This window comes from Orcinus orca, chromosome 19 (genome assembly GCF_937001465.1).
Source record: "Orcinus orca chromosome 19, mOrcOrc1.1, whole genome shotgun sequence".
Classification (NCBI taxonomy): domain Eukaryota; kingdom Metazoa; phylum Chordata; class Mammalia; order Artiodactyla; family Delphinidae; genus Orcinus; species Orcinus orca.
Window position 1 is genome coordinate 38,927,480 of NC_064577.1, and position 18,267 is coordinate 38,945,746.

Sequence of the window (18,267 nt, forward strand, 5' to 3'; positions counted from 1 at the left end):
CCCCTCCTCTTGGAGCCTGGGAGAGGGGGTCACCACCCAGGGATGTGTTTGTACTGTCAGAACGGAGAAACTACCTGGGGTGCCCACTTTCTTAGGGCCCCGATTTCTGCCTTGCCTAAAAGCAGGGAGAAGGGAAGTGACCAGAGTAAGATGGAGGGGCCCCCGGCCCCACGCCCATCCCCAGGAAAAAGCAGCCTGACCTGGCCTGGAGCGCAGGCAGGAAGGGGCAGAGGTAAGGAGGTGTGGGTAGAAGATCCTGCTCCTCCTGGGGAAAGGCGGTCCCAGGAACATCCAGGAGCCAAAAAGAGAGGACGGAGCGGCAGATGTTAGCACTCGGGATTCCGCTGGGCACCCTGACAGGCATCCCACCACCACCCCCATCTCCCGGACAGGTTGTCTGCGAGGCCTGAGGGCGGATTGGCCCCCTCCCCATCCTCCTGCCTTCCCCTCTTCTCCCCCCTCATAACCCTCTTCCTTGTCCTTCCTTCTTGCTCCCCGCTCCTTCCTCCTCTCAATCGCTCTTTGTCCCCTGAAGACCGGGGTGCCCTACCCCAGCCTCCAGCCCCTGCGGGCCGTGGCCCCTCGTGCCTCCCTCTGTCTCTCTCGGCTTTCCTCGTAAGCGACCCTCGAGTCCTCTCCCTCCCAATCCCCCTCGGCGCTTTCTAGCTCTCCCTATGACCCTCTCTTCCATTCGCTTTTTCGTCCCTAGTCTTCCCTTCTCTATGCGAGCCTCTCCTATGTCTGAGACTCTAGCATCCTCTCCATTTCCGAGGCCCTGTCTCCCTCAGTCAGTCTCCCCTTTCCTCTCCCGGCTCCAGCCCTCTACTCCGCGGCCCCGCCCCACGGCCCCGCCCCTCTTGGTGGGCGGAGCCCTACCGTCCGCGGCCCAATTCGGCGCCGGCCCAGCCCTCAGCCCCACCCCTCACGGGCGCAAAGCTGCGCTGAGCGGGTGGGGCTGGATAGGGCGGAGGGGGCGGTGGCTCGAGCGCGGGGAGGCAGGAGGAATCAGGCAGGAGGCGGCGGCCGCCGCGCTCAGTTCTGCCGCGCCGCGGGAGGGAAGCGCGAGGTGGGAGCCGGCGGCTGGGCTCGGCAGCGCATCCAGCGCAGCGCGGCGCCCCGGGCCCGGCCCCATGCCCTCAGCCCCGCCGGACCGCCCTTGAGCACGGGCGCCTTTACCGCGCCCCCCGCCCGCCGGCACCATTGCCCCGACGGCGCGGCCTGGCGGCCCGGCGCTCCCCAGGCTCCGCGCCGGCCGGAAGACGCTCCTGGCAGCCGCCGCGGGCGTGGTGATGCTGCTGGTGCTGGTGGTGCTCATCCCCGTGCTGGTGAGCTCGGGCGGCCCGGATGGCCACTACGAGATGCTGGGCACCTGCCGCATGGTGTGCGACCCCTACCCCGCGCGGGGCCCCGGCGCCGGCGCGCGGCCCGACGGCGGCGACGCCCTGAGCGAGCAGAGCGGCGCGCCCCCGCCCTCCACGCTGGTGCAGGGCCCCCAGGGGAAGCCGGGACGCACAGGCAAGCCGGGCCCTCCCGGGCCCCCGGGGGACCCAGGTCCTCCGGGTCCTGTGGGGCCACCCGGGGAGAAGGGTGAGCCGGGCAAGACCGGCCCTCCCGGGCTGCCGGGCGCGGGGGGCAGCGGCGCCATCAGCACGGCCACCTATACCACGGTGCCGCGCGTGGCCTTCTACGCCGGCCTCAAGAACCCTCACGAGGGTTACGAGGTGCTCAAGTTCGACGACGTGGTCACCAACCTAGGCAACAACTACGACGCGACCAGCGGCAAGTTTACATGCAACATTCCCGGCACCTACTTTTTCACCTACCACGTCCTCATGCGCGGAGGCGACGGCACCAGTATGTGGGCGGACCTCTGCAAGAACGGCCAGGTGGGCCCGGCGGGGGCATGGGGCTGGCCTGGGGGCAGGGCATCCAGGGACCCCGGGGCCGAAGGGTACGGAAGGGCGCCGATGGAGCCCCTGGAGCGGCTTAGGCGTTACAGGCGGGGATGGTCCAGGCTGGCTGGCACCCCTAACTCCTCGGTTCCTGGGCGCCAGCTCCAAGGCAAATGCCGCTGGGCACCTGCGGTATGGAAATGAGGGAGATAAATCCAACTAATAATCAGAGCGCAGGGCTCCCGGCGCGCGGACTGGCCCTTGGGGGCTTGGCCCTTGGGAAACAGCATCTGAGAGCTGGGATTCTGGTTGATACCAGGTGGTGATGAGGGGACGGATCAGGATGGGCTCTGGGGAAAGGCAGCATCGGCGCCCACGGGCGCCTGGGCGCACCGCTAGGCGCGCAAGCGGAGAAGGCGAGCTATAGGAGATGTTTTGCGCACAAAGGCAAAGGGAGCCGAGCGCATAAAGCCTTAGCTGCAATACATCCCCCGCCCTAAGGAAGGGACCACTGGGCAGATCTGACACCCTTTGCAAAACCCGGGACTGCGCGGCCCCTTCCCACTGTGTCAGAGCTAACCGCACAAAAAGACGGCCTGGGGGGGGAAAGTTTTTCCTCCTGAGGCAGGGCAAAGAGGTGGAAACTCCCCTCCTCTTTGCCTCCCAGCTGCAACTCCTGATTCCTGGGGTGTCGGGGGATCCTCTTCCTTCCCTATCCCCATCGGAGAGACCAGAGTGGCAGGCACCAAGCTTACGAGGTCTTTGGTACCTGGGACCGGCAATGCCTCCTACTCTCCTTGGAACCGCTGCCCTGGGACCAATCTTGACCTAATCCTGCCCCAGGGTAACAGTTTTACGCAGCTCCTTTCGCTTTGATTCCCTCTCCTTTCTCAGTGCTCCCAGACCATGGTGGCCTGGGGCCCCTGGGGTAGTCAAGCAGAGCATCCTTGTGGAAGAAGGTGTCTGTGCCAATCAGAACTAAAGCTAGGCTGATGGGAGTTGGGAAGGAATCTCTTGCGACTGAGACCCAAGATCCTGCTGGAACCCCTCCCACTGCAGCACTACCCTGAGGCAGACCCTGGCTTGCGGGGTGGGGGAAAGGACAGGCCTGAGAGTCAGCAAAAAGCCTACCAGGTGCTTGTAAGTCTGCCCCCTGCCCTCTCTGCCCTCTCTCCCATGCCTGCTGTGTCTGGTTTCTGCCTCTCCCCTGCCTCTTTCTCCTATCTCTCCATCTCTTGTGCTGGCCTCTCTCCTGTGTCTACCAGTCCTATCTGTCTCTCCCTGGGTTTCTTGTCCCTCACCCCTGGGTTTAACCCCCCCCCCTTTATTTCTTTGGTGTCTCTCCCACTTGTGTCTATCAGGCTTCCTGTGTCTCTCCTCTTTGTCCTTCGTTCTTGACCAAATGGGAGGCCCTAGTATCCAGTTAGGGCCATCTCTGCAGACAGTCCCACATTTCCCCTTATGAATCGCCGATAAGGGATGCAACAATGTCACCTTCATTGATGGAATTTCTTCCTTTCCTAAAGAAAGTTTGGGCTGGCATGAAGTTGAGGTTTCAGGGGGCTGGGGGCCCAGCTTGCCTGAATAGGGAGGTGGTCACCAGGCCGCCAGTGGGCCCTAGACCCTATGCTACTTCAGGAGGGTGCCGCAGGGCCCCAGAGATGAGACAAGAGGAGGCCCCAAAGATGGTGTGTGCTTGGGGCAAGGACACTTGCTGCAGTCTCAGGGAGGTGAAACTGACCCCAAAGCCTCTTTTTACCCCCCGGGACAGGACATCGACAGAGCCTGACAAGGAGGTGGCACCGCAGGCTGGTAGAAGAAATGAGGTGGCTTTAACCAGGGGTTTCAGAGACCCAGCATTTTAACAGTTACTCAGACCATTTCCTCCACACACATAAAAAAATCCAAGCAGTGGGGTGATAGGCTCTGGTCCTCCCCTACATCCTTTGTGACTTCTTCCAGATTGTCCAAGAGATTCCTTTAATCTCACTGGTCATTCTTTGTATTAGTTTTGAGCCCCTACTAGGAGCCAGGTTTGGGGTTCCAGAGGTTCAGTCTGCTTGCCCTCCAGAACCTTGTGGTCTGTGCAGGGGAGACAGTAGTAAACACACAATAACACAGCCCAGCGATTACTGAGTGGGAGAAGGATAGGGAGACCACGGGCACTCCTGTCCCCAGATGTGTCGGCTGGAGGGAGTGATTCAGTGGGGCCTGCCCCAGCTCAGACCAACCTGCTCTGGGGAGAGGAAGGTGAACCTGGGTCCCCAAGGTGAGGAGACACAACTAGGGAGAAAATGAAAAGGTCAAGTGTGGGGAAAGGCTGGCTCAGAGGTGGACATTCAAGTGAGCGGAGAAAAAATGATGGGGCTGGGCAACGGGTGGGACCAGAAGAGAGGAGCTTGCCCCTCCCACGCCTTCGAGTCCAGGGGTGACCCTGGGCTCTGTGCTTTTCCTTCCTGGCTTCCTGCCTTGCAGAGAGGCTTCCAGAATTTCCTCCAGAAGGTAGAGCTGCACTGGGGCCCTGGCCCTTCCCTGGGCAACATGGGGAGATGGGGCGTCACCACCCTCCTGCCTGGTTCTGAGAGCCCCTCTCTGTCCTTGTGTGAGGCCCACCAGCCCCTCTATCTAGGGGTAGCTTTGAGTCACCACTGCACAGCCTGATGGCACTAAGCCTGAGTCATCAGGACATGGGCACCGGAGGAGCCTGAGGAAGGGTCTCTAGGTTGGGGCTGGTGCCCTGGGCGAGGTGAGCCCCCTGCAGCTCCCTCTAAGACCCACAGTTCAGGGACTTCCCTGGCTGTCCAGTGGTTAAGACTTCATGCTTCCAGTGCAGAGGGCATGGGTTCGATCCCTGGTCCCTGGTCGGGGAACTGAGATCCCACGTGCCGGGCGAGGACGCGAAATTGATAAACAGGGCTAGAGAAGAGGGGGCTGTGTGGGGACAGGCCAGGGCCTATGGGAAGGCAAGTATTACAGATGGGCAGGGGCTTGGACACCAGAGTTTGAGTGAGGTGAGAAGTGGTGGGGTGTGTAAATTGGGGACCATGGTATAAAGACCTAACTGGAGATCAGCCTCTCTGATGGGAGGAGAGGGGCCCCCTGCTGTCCTCTCTGGCCTCCAATGCCTTTCACAGCACAGAACGAGTGCCTGACATTGTAGGGACCCAGCAATGGTGTGAAAGCACAAGTCCCCTGTGGACCAGGCTGGCTGCCTGTGGGAGCCACACCTGCACATCCAAAACCCCAGCATTGCTCTGGGGCACATTTCCTGGGTTCTCTGCCCCCACCCTACCCCCACTCCAGGCCCCTAATCGGACCACTGCCTCAGTTTCCTTTATTGGCAGCCCTTGAAGAGGTGCTTCTATAGCACCCCCTCCTGAAAAGCCCCAGACTTGCTTTCCTGCTTCCAGGACAACCTCAAATCCCCAAACTTCCCCTCTGCCCCCAGGAGGAGCTGGATGCCTCAACTGTTCCCAGTCTTGTGCAGAGAATCAGGACCCCTGGGTGCCATTCCTGGATCCCCCACTGTCTAAGGATGGAAGAGCATTAATTCTCCCTGCCTCCGTGGACAGTCAGGATAATCACAGCAACAATCATGGTGATGAATAAATAATAAACATAAGCGTAACAGTTCTGATGCTCGTCACATCACCAGGAGATTCCTGATGACAGATGACGGTATTCTAATGGATTTGGCTATTAAGAAGCACACTGTTTTAATGAGTTAAGGCTAAATTAATCTGGGTAATAAAAATAATTGTTATTAATAGTAATTTATTAGCAAAGATAATGAAATGCATGTGTAATAATAAATACTACCAGGATTAGGGCCCAGGGAACAATACAGGAGTTGGCTGCTTGCTTTTTTCAGCTCTTTCCTAGTAGCTCAAAGCCCATCAAGATTAAAAATTTTTTCCTTCACTGTCAAAAAGCTTCTACACTGGTGGCAGTGGTGAGGCAGGATCTTCTCATCCATTTTCTAAATGGAGAAACTGAGCTCCTTGGCAGACGGCATCTCTCCCTCATTTGATTTTCCACCACCTTTAGCTGGACCAGGAGTTTTCCCAACTGAGTGCCCCAAACAATTCCCTCCCGGGTTGGGGAAGAAGAGCTTGAGGGGCGAGAAGGGGCTGAAAGGATCTGGGCTTTAACTGGCAGGCTGCGTGCAAATATGTCGGGTCCTCCTGGTGCAGCATTGCTGCTGAGTCAGCAGCTTCGGCACAGCTGATCAACAATTCTGCCTTCCGTCCAGGAGGGAGGATGGGCCCCTCCCCTAACTTGGCTTGGTCCAGCCCTGACTGTCAGCCCTTGGGGGAGTTGCCTTCGGGGAAGGGGCAGGATGGAGAAGGGCTGTTGAGGAGCCTGGCTGAGAGAACCCCATTCAATGCAGCCTCCCCCCAACACAAGCCGGAACTTGAAGATGGTTCCTCTCTTCCCATTCTCCACCCAGAATATCCCAGAGAGGCCCCAGGTCAGATGGCTCAGGACTTGCGCTGGCCTCAGCGGTCGGAAAGGAATGCCTGGAGGGAATTCGTCCACCACCCCACATCCTCAATAACTTATGATTATAGTCTGAGCCCCCCAAATGATGTGTCAGGCTTCAAATCCAAAGGCTGGTGCTCCCCTGCCCCATTGTCCTGCCTGTCCCGCCCCTCCTCCATCCAAACAAGGAGCAGCAAAGATATCAGATCAGACTGAGGATCACAGAGGGATATAAGGCTTGGCTCCCTTCTTCCCATCCACTTCCTTTCTACCACCGTGGGGTGATACAGGAGGAGCCGGAAGTCCTCTTTGGGTGGGGGAATAGTCACAGGTATAGCTACAGCTCCTTGGAGGCAGGATGCAGGCCCAACCTGAGCCTTGGGAGGGGAAGTAGTGACCAGGCCTTCCATCTCACTGCTCTGGTGTGAAAGACTCCAGAACGGACTTCAGACAAGGTGTCCACAGAGCAGGCCCTGGTACTACTGTGATTGCTTTCTAGTAGCCTGGCATTGATCCAGGCCCGAACCTATAAGGCCAAGGGGCGCCCTCCTGTCCATCCACTGACATAAGAACAGGTGGATGTGGCTGAGATGTAAGGCATCATTATCACAATAAAGCAGAGAGGAACCAATGGTGAGAGAGGGGATGACCCTCCATCCCTTAGGGGTCCAGAGAATTCCTCTCTGCAAGGAGGGAGTTCCAGGCTGAGGCATCCTGGAAACATTGTTGAAGTCAGACAGTGAGACCTAGGGGAGTTAAGGAGGCCGATTACACCTTGACTGCCAATTCAGACCCAGATTACACCTGCCCTAGAGATCCAAGGCTCCTCTGTAACCCCTTCCCAAAACACACAGTTATGACTGGACAGGGCAGTGGTGGGATGATGGGAGAAAAGCAGGCTGAGAGCCCTGATGGGGCTGGAGGTGGGGCTTTGGGGGCTTCCAGAGGTAGCTGCCTTACCTCTGACGGTCCCCCTCCCTCCCCGACCCCACCTCTCTCCCTCCTCCTCCCCTACCTTCTCACACACACCCCTCTTCTCCTACCCCCACCAACCCCGCAGGTGCGGGCCAGCGCCATTGCCCAGGACGCAGACCAGAACTACGACTACGCCAGCAACAGCGTGATCCTGCACCTGGACGCGGGCGACGAGGTCTTCATCAAGCTCGACGGAGGCAAAGCGCACGGCGGCAACAGCAACAAATACAGCACATTCTCCGGCTTCATCATCTACTCCGATTGAGCTCCTCGCGACCCCTCCATCCCCTATCCCCCCGGAGGTCCCCTCCCGGCGGGGCAGAGGATGACCCGTCCCCCTACCCACACCCCCTCGCTGCCCGCCACGGCCGCCGGCTTCTCCCGGCTATGACGCCCCCGGCCTGCCCTCACCACCGTCCGGGCCGCAGCAAGCCCTCCCGCCGTCTCGCCACAGAGCCGGGTCCAGCGCGCCCCGTTCCGGTTCCCCGGGAGGCGGTGTCGACCGCCCCCGCCCCGGCCCGCACTGTATATTTGTACAATAGGATTGTTTTTGCCCACCTGACCCACCAGCCCGCCCCAGCTGGGGGAGAGGTCTCGGCGGGGTCGCTCCCCATGCTCGGATGTGCTGCCCACCCGCTCTGGGGTGGCGCTGCCTGGGGGAGCGGTGTATTGGGGGCTGGATGGCTTCCCAGCTACAGCCCTGGCCGGCTGAGCCCCGTCTGACCAAAGCTATAATAAAACACTTCCACCCCGCTGGCTTTCCGACTGTGCCGTGGAGAGGAGTTGCAGGAGGGGACCATGAACCCTGCCCTCCTCCAGGCTGGGAATGAGTCTGCTGAAAGCTTCTCACGGACCCGTGGGGAGCCAGGCTCCAGAGCCAGAGCTGGTCCCGGAGGAGGTGGGCCGAGGGACCCAATGCCCACCACAGCCCAAGTGGGCCTGGGCAGCTGGAATAGGAAGCAGTTCAGTTACATCATCATTTTCCAGGGTGGAAAAGCTCCATCTTTTCGACCTTGAAAGTGGCATCAGCATTCCAAAGGCACAGCAAGTTTTAAATTGGGAAACCCAGGTTCCGGTCCCAGTGCCACGGTGTAGAATCCTGGCCGTGTCACTCTTTTCTGACTCAGTTCTGGGTTAGTGACAGCAGTGAAAGGAACAAGCTTTGCATTAAATGCTGGTTGACCCTGACCCAAGCACTTCACCCCTGGGCCTCAGTTTTCTCATTATAATGTGTAGGTGAGGAGACCTAACCTACCTCACTTGACTGAGAATTAAAGAGGTATCATGTATATGCTCAATAAACACAACTTTTATTATTTATGTATCACTTTAAAGTTTGTCAAAGGCTTTCACGTATGTCGTCTCACTTGAGTCTTCCAAGAGCCCTGGGAGGTTGGATGAGTAGATTTTATTCTTTTTCCAAAGAGGTTAAAGAGCTTTTAAAATAGGACACAGGGACTTCCCTGGTGATGCAGTGGTTAAGGATCCACCTGCCAATGCAGGGGACACGGGTTCGAGCCCTGGTCCAGGAAGATCCCACATGCCACGGAGCGACTAAGCCTGCGTGCCACAACTACAGAGCCTGCACTCTAGAGCCCGCGAACCACAGCTACTGAGCCCACGCAGCTAGATCCCATGCTCCGCAATAGGGGAGGCCACCGCAATGAGAAGCCCACGCACCCCAACGAAGAGTAGCCCCCGCTCGCTTCAACTAGAGAAAGCCCACACACAGCAACGAAGACCCAACACAGCCAAAAGTAAATAAAATAAAATAAATAAATTTATTTTTAAAAAAATATAGGACACAGTCCCCAAGTTCTGTGATTGCACTTGAATCCAAGAAGCCCTTGCCTCCCTGGAGACACACTAAATCTCCTTGCCTTGTCACTGCCTCCCTCACCTCCTATTACTGGGACCATGACGGTTGCACAGTTAGGGCATTCCTAAATCATAATAGCTAATATTTAGAGAGCACCCACTCTGTGTCTGACACCATATAGGAACTTTTTAATTGTTTAAATTTATTTTTGGCTGCGTTGGGTCTTCGTTGCTGCACGCAGGCTTTCTCTAGTTGTGACGGGCAGGGCTACTCTTTGTTGCAGTGCACGGGCTTCTCATTGCGGTGGCTTCTCTTGTTGCAGAGCACGGGCTCTAGGCGCACAGGCTTCAGTAGCTGTGGCACGCGGGCTCAGTAGTTGTGGTGCACAGGCTTAGTTGCTCCACGGCATGTGGGATCTTCCCGGACCAGGTCTCGAACCCATGTCCCCGGCATTGGAAGGTGGATTCTTAACCACTGCGTCACCAGGGAAGCCCCATATAGGAACTTTATAAATATTATCTGATGGAAATGTGTGTGGGGTGGGAGTGGACTGGCAAGAAATGCTCCCATGCCCTTTAACGTGGATGCTGTTGTCTTATCCATTTCAGATGAGGAGACTGAGGCTCAGAGGCTCAGAGAGGATAAATAATTTGCCACGGTTACAGAGCTAGGAAAAGGCAAATGCCAGTATTTGAGCCAAAGACCATGCTCTTACCCAGCATGCCATATTACATAAAGACCTGGGATCTCCGAAGCAGAACGGAGGAAGGATGGCTTGGGGGCAGCCCAGCGCTTCCACTCCAGCGCTGCCCTGCAGAGCCTTGATGGGATTTACAGGCATCTGCCCTGGGCAGCAGCCATGGGGTGAGCCTCTTGGAGAATCCCAAGGCTCTGCTTGAGGGAAGGGTCCCATCTGGCCTCCCCTCCCCCTGCTGGCTCAGCTGGAGAGACAGGAAGGAGGGGTGGCCTCCCTCCCAGTCAGGCCCCATGTATGGACCCTTGTCAAGGCTGGCGGACTTGAATGACTTTCTTTATCCTGTCTTCTCTCCCCTACATCCCCCTACTGCCAGCTGTGGCCATTTAATAAAATTAGCTTAATACTTGTTCCTTCCCTGTGGGGTCTGGAGATTGAAATCTGCGGGTTCCCACAAACCCAATAAAACCCCTGGCAGGTCTAGCTGGAACGAGAGTTTCCTTGGGAAGAGTGATTAGATTAGCCAGCACCCCCCCGCCCCCCCACCCAGTGCCACCCACAACCCCCTGTGATTCTTTAATGGCCAACTGGCCCCAAATTACCACCACACCTGGGCGTGCTCCCCAGCCCTCTCCAGAGGCCACAGGGACTGGTCTAGGACCCCTGCTACAGCAAAAAGCATGTTAACCATTTTTGTAGGGAGAGCCAGGCTGGTTGGCCTGCTTTCTTTTCTTTCTGGTGAGTAGCTGTTCCTCATGTCATTCTGAGAGATGGGCCTAAAATCTCCGTGTCGCAGATGAGGAAATCATAGTCTGAAGAAAATCTGTGACTTGTCTATGGTCACGCAGCAAGTTTGTGACACAACTGGGACAGGACTGAAGCCAAGGACCTTTTCTTCCTTTGCAGGGCACCAGGGGTGTCCGGCAGTGCCAGTTGCCAGCTGGTTGTCACTCAAGCGGCATCCCAGCTGGCGGGGAACATGTTGGGGTAGCGTCTCCCCCACGAGACAGGGGCTCCCCAAGGGTGGATCTATTTTTTCCCCCCTCAAACTTGGGACACCTGAGAGCAAGGACTATGTCTCCATCCTCAGAATGGGAAACTTCCTGAAGGCAAGACCGTGTCCTCCATCAGCCTGGGTGTCCTCAAAGACAGTGTTTTGACTGAGTTGAGGGCAAGGTGTGTATCTCCAGAGACTGGGGATGAGGAGGGGCCGTTTCCTAGTTGCAAAGATTGTGGCCGTCCTCTCAGTGGCTCCAAGGGTAGACAATGTGCTTTTTCTATTAAACTAGGGCTTTCTGAGACCAGACCCTGGGACTGGAGGTTCCCTGAAGGACAAACTCTGTCTCCTCATCCAATTGGGGTCTCCTTGAAAGCAGGGCACGTGTCTCGCCTCTTCCTCTGTCAGGGGTGTGTCTGCCACAGAAACATTCCACAGGGCAGGGCTGGCTAGGTGGTGGAAAGGAGGCTGGACAGGCAGAATGGTGAGCCCACTCTGGAGGAAGGAAGGAAGAAGCCTCCCCAGGCTGCCTCCCCTTTAGAAAGATGTGTGATTAATTAACGAATAATGTCCCTGCCAAAGGGGTGTGAGGATGGCAGTGCCCCTGGAGCTCACCCACACGAGGAATGGCAGGCCATCCTGTGCCCAGGCAGCTGCCAGCCCTCAGAGCTGGTGTTGCCCTGGTTTCCGGGGTCAAGGGGAGCAGAGGGGGCAGCAGGAACCCACCGCTGGGGGCTACCCTAATTGGATGACTTTGCAGGAAGGCCAGGCAGGTGCGCTCGGCTCTCCGCTTCAGCTCGCTGCAAACACATCTGCCATGGTGAGGTCTAGGGGTTAATTGCCTCCCGCCTCACTCCTGGTAACCGATATTTCATTTACTGCTCAGAGGGGGAGCTGCCTGGAGAATCAATCCTGGACAAGCATCCAGGGGACAGGGGAGGCGCGGAGGCACGGGAGCTGTGTCCGGGAGGATCTCTGAGCGTCAGAGGAGGAGGCAGGAGGCAAGGACCAATTGCTCAAGGCTATTCTGGGGCTCACCTGCATTCTGCTGACGCTGACAACAGCTCCAGGACCCCAAAGAGCTGGGAGAAAATCCAAGGGGTCCAGAGGCTGCACTACTTCAGCTAGCGGTGCTGTTTCCCCTGCCCTGGTTCCTTCTGCATGTACTTACCTGGGTACCCCTGTAAGCTGTAGCAGGTTAGATGCGGTTAATAAGGTTATTTTCACAAGCGATGAAGGCATATTTGAAAAGCGGAACTGGAGGTGTGAGCTCCTCACTTCCTTCCAGGTAATAAACCTTAAAATCCTACAAATGGGGTTTCCCTGGTGGCGCAGTGGTTGAGAGTCCGCCTGCCGATGCAGGGGACACGGGTTCGTGACTCGGTCTGGGAAGATCCCACATGCCGCGGAGCGGCTGGGCCCGTGGGCCGTGGCCGCTGGGCCTGCGCATCCGGAGCCTGTGCTCCGCAACGGGAGAGGCCACAACAGTGAGAAGCCCGCGTAACGCAAAAAAAAAAAAAAAAAAAAAAAAAAAAAAAATCCTACAAATGAAGTGATAATAAAGTGGAAGTGAAAAGTCTATAAATGTTTGGGACTGGGTGGGGGTGGAAGGGTTACTGAGAGAGGGCAGCTGGGGCCTGGAGAGAAAAGGGACCAGAGGGCTCCCTGCCACCGTGCTTTCCACATGCTACCCATTTGCCCCATCTGCCAAAATTGAGAATCAAAGCCACAGAATGGGCAACTCTTAGTACACAGCTGGAAAAACTGAGACCCAGAGATGAACCCAAGGTTGCTCGGGCTGGTTCAGGGCAGAGCTAGAACCTGAGACAGCAGGACCCAGCAGACATGCAGCAGTTGGAGTCAGAAGAATTGGGCTCAAGTTCTGGCCCAGTTCAGTGTTTTAGGAAACGAAATTTCACCTCTCTGAGCCTCGGTTTCTCCATCTATAAAATGGGCCTAATAAAAATATCTACTTGAAGGGCCATTACGAGGCAGTGGGTAAGAAATTATTAATATTTTGTAAGTTGTAAAGCAAAATGCAGATGCAAGTCTCCCAAGCCCTGTGATTTAAAATTCTTTTGAGGACTTCCCTGGTGGTCTAGTGGTTAAGAATCTGCCTTCCAATGCAGGGGACATGGGTTCGATCCCTGGTGGGGGAACTAAGATCCCACATGCCACAGGGCAACTAAGCCCATGCACTCTAGAGCCCAGGTGCCACAACTAGAGAGCCTGCGCCCTGCAACTACTGAGCCAGCGGGCCCCGGAGCCCGTGCCACAACTAGAGAGAAGCCCACGCACCGCAACAAAAGATCCCACAGGCTGCAACAAAGATCTGACACAGCCAAATAAATAAATAAAAATAAAATTCTTTTGGCTGCACTTCAATGTGTGGGCCGGTGATGATCGTCACTGAAGAAAACGAAGACATCTGGGTTTTCTCCCACCCGAAGTGAGTGTGGGGCACTAAGGGAGAGATTGGTCTGAGGTACCCAGGATGGAGAGCTAAGTATTAAGAATGGAGTCTCCAATGTGGATTCTCCCACCATTCTGCTCTGTGGCCTCCAGTTTGGGGTAAGAGCACAGGGATGCCCCAGAGGACCTGGCCAACCCATCTGTTTGGTCTCTACTTGCTCTGCTCATTTTTTAAAAAATATTTATTTATCAAACAACCCATACATTGTTAGTATAGACATCATGCAAGGTTAAAACATATTCAAACATCAAGATCCACATTCAGGGCTTCCCTGGTGGCACAGTGGTTGAGAGTCCGATGCAGGGGACGCGGGTTCGTGACCCGGTCTGGGAAGATCCCACATGCCGCGGAGCGGCTGGGCCCGTGAGCCATGGCCGCTGAGCCTGCGTGTCCGGAGCCTGTGCTCCGCAGCGGGAGAGGCCATGGCAGTGAGAGGCCCATGTAAGTTCTAGAGGCTGGAAGTCTGGGGTCAAGGTGCCACGGGGTTGGGCTCTGGTGAGAGCTCTCTTCTTGGCTTGCAGATGGTTGCTTTCTTGTTGTGTCCTCACAGAGCAGCGAAAGAGAAGGAGAAAGAGGAAGAGGAGTAAGAGAGAAAGAGAGAGAGAGAGAGAGAGAGAGAGAGAGTTTGCTCTGCTCGTTTTAACATTACTGAATACCTCATCTGGGCCAGGCCCTAGCTCAGTGTGGAGGAGCCAGAAAGTGATAAGAAACCACCCAGGGCTTCAAGATACCTACAGAGATCATATAAATACATCCAGGACACGGTGCTATTAGAGAGGCAGGGAAGGCTCCCCAAACTGTTAACAGTGGTTACCTCTGAGGGAGCTGGACTAAGTGGAGGCTTACATTTTTTTTTTTTACTTATATGATGTTCAAAAAGGTTTTACAACAAGTCTCCCTCCAAAATCTGAGACCCCAACCCCACCCCAGCTGTTGTTGAAGCTGTCCTTTTTGGAATAGGGAAGGGGGCAGAACCCAGGCAGCTGAGGGGTTTCTCTTCTTTTGTCCAGGGGTTTGGGGAATATTGGCGCTGGAAGAACAAATATACTCTCATCTCCGTATCAACAACTAAGTTATAACAGTAGCGTATGCACCACGCGCTGTTTTAAGAATTTTGCACGTATTCGTTCATTTTAATCTCACGATGATCCCATAAGGTAGTTACTATTATCACACCCATTTTTTTGGATGAGAAAAATGAGGCACAGGGAGGTAAACCTTGCCCAAGATCACCAGGCTTAATCTTTCTGACAACAGCTCTCTTGACTGTCCATTCCCTGGAGTAGGGGAAGGGTTGAATCTCACTCCCTCCCAGCCAGAGAAGTCTTTCATCCCCTAAATCACTAGACATTTCCTATAACACCTGCCACCTGGGCAGCTTGTGCAGGGGCGGGGTTCCTGTCTCTTCCCAGACAGTAATGGGCAAATTCAAGGAGTTCTTCCCAGGCCCCCAGGGCTCAAGCCCCTTTGCTCCCTGAGTGAAGAACCCCAGCCAGCACTAGGACAACTGCCTAGGCCAGTAGCGTTACAGACCTCTCCCTGCCTGCCCAGAACCAGGGATGGGGCTGCTAGACCCTGGGCTACTTCAGCTGCCTGCAGAACACCTGCTCTTCCATGAAGCCTTCCTGGACTTCCCCAGCAGCCATCTGCCGTCTCCAAGGCCATACTGAGAGCATCTTCCAAGTGGCTCACTCAGTACCTAACACGGCTTCCTCTAGTTGAGGCAAGTGGGGGCTACTCTTCGTTGAGGTGCGAGGGCTTCTCATTGCGATGGCTTCTCTTGTTATGGAGCACGGGCTATAGGCCCTCGGTCTCAGTAGTTGTCGCATGCCGCCCTAGAGCACACGGGCTTCAGTAGTTGAGGCACGTGAGCTCAGTAGTTGTGGCACACCAGCTTAGTTGCTCTGCGGCACGTGGGATCTTCCCGGACCAGGGACTGAACCCGTGTACCCAGCACTGGCAGGTGGATTCTTAACCCCTGCGCCACCAGGGAAGTCTCCAAGGACCTTTTTTTTTTTTTTTTTAACATCTTTATTGGGGTATAATTGCTTTACAATGGTGTGTTAGTTTCTGCTTTATAACAAAGTGAATCAGTCATACATAAACATATGTTCCCATATGTCTTCCCTCTTGCGTCTCCCTCCCTCCCACCCTCCCTATCCCACCCCTCCAGGCTGTCACAAAGCACCAAGCCAATATCCCTGTGCCATGCGGCTGCTTCCCACTAGCTATCTACCTTACTATGTTTGTTAGTGTGTATATGCCCATGACTCTCTCTCGCCCTGTCACAGCTCACCCTTCCCCCTCCCCATAACCTCAAGTCCGTTCTCTAGGAGGTCTGCGTCTTTATTCCTGCCTTATCCAAGGACATTTTAAAATTGGTCTACACCCAAAGCAGTGAATGCTACATCCAGGTGCAAAGATGTGCAGTGACAAGGGTACAGGTGAATGGACATGCCTCCTCTCTGCCTCCTTTGAGCACCCAGGGTTGGTAGTCTTGCCACTTGCAGATAGTGAGACATCCACACACCTCACAAGAGCACAGAGCCTGTGGCCTTTCACACCCCCAGCCATGTCAGCCCAGAAACATCTGCTGCCAGACAAGGCAAAACTCCTGCACCCAGCCCTCACGTCTGGGTTCTATGCTTTGAAGTTCTTGTTAGGCCAGTACCAGGCTGCTCTCCCCTTATCAGCATCTGTGGTGTAGGGCCCAAGGGTTTTCCATTTGTGTCCACTAAGGTGGGCCTCACCAGGCCCTACCAAGCTCTCTCAGCATCACTGGGCTTGGCTGACTCCCTCACCTGCAGAATCCTTTTCCCTTGGCCTCTAAGATCCAAGGAATGGCTCCACTCACCAAACGAGCTCCACTCCTCTTTCAGACCTCAGCTTGCATGTCACTTCCTCCTGACACCCTCAGATGTTCTCATTATAGCCCATCTCTCATGTCATTGTTAGTCATTGTTTAATAGGCCAATTTCTCCCATAGCCTGAAAGTTCTATGGAGGTAGGAGGTGAGTGTTTATCACACACCACCCTATCCTCTGAGCTTACTTGTCTCGTATCAGTAAATACTTGTTGAATGAATGAATACGAGAACACCCATTACCACTTCATTGAATGTCTGCAAGTTGCTTTCCCTACATTATTTCTAATCTTCGTAACAAGCTAAGTATTATTTTATCCTCTTTTTTTTATAACTGCAGAAACTGAGGCTCTGAGAGGCTAAGTGACTTGCCCCAAATGATCAAGCAAGTAAACGTCCCCTTTCCACTGCCCACAGCAGGGCCAGCCTCTGCTCCTGGCCTCACCGTGACTCACCTCACCTTCTCCAGGTAATTGTCAGAGTCAGAATAGGACCAGGGCAAGACTTGGCTTACAGGGCACAAGAGGCTCCTATTCCCCTCGTCTCCTGGGCACGCCAAGCTTTCAACCACACTCCAAACCTCTGTTATAATGCACATCCCTGTGAGGGGGGAGGAGATCCCTAACCTGGAAGCCATTCTCTTTTTTTTTCTTTTTTTTTTTTTTTTTTTGCGGTACGCGGGCCTCTCACTGTTGTGGCCTCTCCCGTTGCGGAGCACAGGCTCCGGACGCGCAGGCTCAGCAGCCATGGCTCACGGGCCCAGCCGCTCCGCGGCATGTGGGATCTTCCCGGACCGGGGTACGAACCCGTGTCCCCTGCATCGGCAGGCGGGCTCTTAACCGCTGCGCCACCAGGGAAGCCCTGGAAGGCATTCTTTAACAGCTTATTTCTCCTGGGTAGTGGAGATGGCAAGAATACCCTGGTTTTCTGGTAGCTTTACAATAACAGCATTTTTGCATGGTTATTTCATTTTATTCTCACCAAACCAGCAGTGCTAGCTCACTGAATAGAGGGCGGTAGAGGTCCAGGTAGGTGAATGGAGTTTGGGCCAAATCAACCAGGGATTAAATAGTGACACTCCTATCTTGATGGCAGGCCAGCCAGGGAACTTTGCCTCCTGCTTTCTTGCATGCCTCAGACCTGTTCATGGTCCCAGTGTGGGGACAGATCATTAGAAAGTGGTGAGCAACTGACTCCGGGCAGCCATTGCTGTTTCATCCTAATCAGACTCATAGAAAGCTTACATATGCTGGAAGTTAAGAGGGTTTTCCAACCATGCTCTTAGGAAGGGCAGGATATTTGCCCCACTTTATAGATGAGGAAACTGACACCCAGAGAGGAGAAGTGACTTCCACAGTCTCAGCACTAATTAATGATACAGGCACTAGTGATTGGAATCAGACTTTCCGATTCCAGGGCAAGGCTCTCTCTTCCACCGCCACAGCCCCCGGAGCTGGGGATGAGCATGAGGGTGGCCCACCAGAATCCAAGCAGCAGACCACTGTGGAGGATAGAGACACTGCGGCCCAGCGGTGCCCTAAGGGGCCGCCCCTCTTATTCAACAATCCGTCCATGATACTCCTGGCACTGTCAAAGCCAAGCAGGTGCCACTCTCTGCCTCCACCGGTTTCTCCACATCAAAGCTTGAAGTTCATTCTTCGGATGGTCGCGGAAGAGAAGAAACCCTGGAGAGCGGCTGAAACTCCTTTCTTGGGTAAGTGGATGCCGACTTAGCCCACAGAAAAAGCAGGTTTGAAACGTGTTTGATGTCTGGTTGCTGCATTTGGTGATGAACTCAGTCCCAGGGACAACTGAGACGGGCCGTAACCCTCCCCTTCCCCCTCCGTACCCCAACCCCATACTGGTTTCTGCCGGTCGGTCTGGTGGCTCCAGCCTCAGAGACACTGCTTCGAACCTCCAGCCAGCAGGAAGGGGAAGTGCGCAAGCGCACTGTTGACAACTCCCGCCACCTCGGAGCGGTACACTGTTACTTAGGAAACAGCCAATCAGCCATCCGGACTGTGACCAATGGCAAGCGCCGATGAGCCGACCCGGCTAATTTGAACACTCCG

The 18,267-nt window shown here is 55.4% G+C and overlaps 1 protein-coding gene across 1 annotated transcript; it reads left to right on the forward strand.

Annotated features, from left to right (window-relative positions):
- The first annotated feature begins 1,010 nt into the window (after positions 1-1,010).
- C1QL1 (complement C1q like 1) lies at positions 1,011-8,665 on the forward strand. The gene is made up of 2 exons (XM_004285960.2): positions 1,011-1,886; positions 7,435-8,665. The coding sequence occupies exons 1-2, from the start codon at positions 1,290-1,292 to the stop codon at positions 7,612-7,614; spliced, it is 777 nt and encodes a 258-aa protein (XP_004286008.1). The 5' UTR covers positions 1,011-1,289; the 3' UTR covers positions 7,615-8,665.
- Positions 8,666-18,267: the final 9,602 nt, after the last annotated feature.

Coding starts and splice junctions, on each gene's coding strand:
- C1QL1 (XM_004285960.2), top strand. CDS start 1,290: ATGCTGCTGGTGCTGGTGGTGCTCATCCCCGTGCTGGTGAGCTCGGGC. Junction 1,887..7,434: donor ACCTCTGCAAGAACGGCCAG/GTGGGCCCGGCG, acceptor CCAACCCCGCAG/GTGCGGGCCAGCGCCATTGC.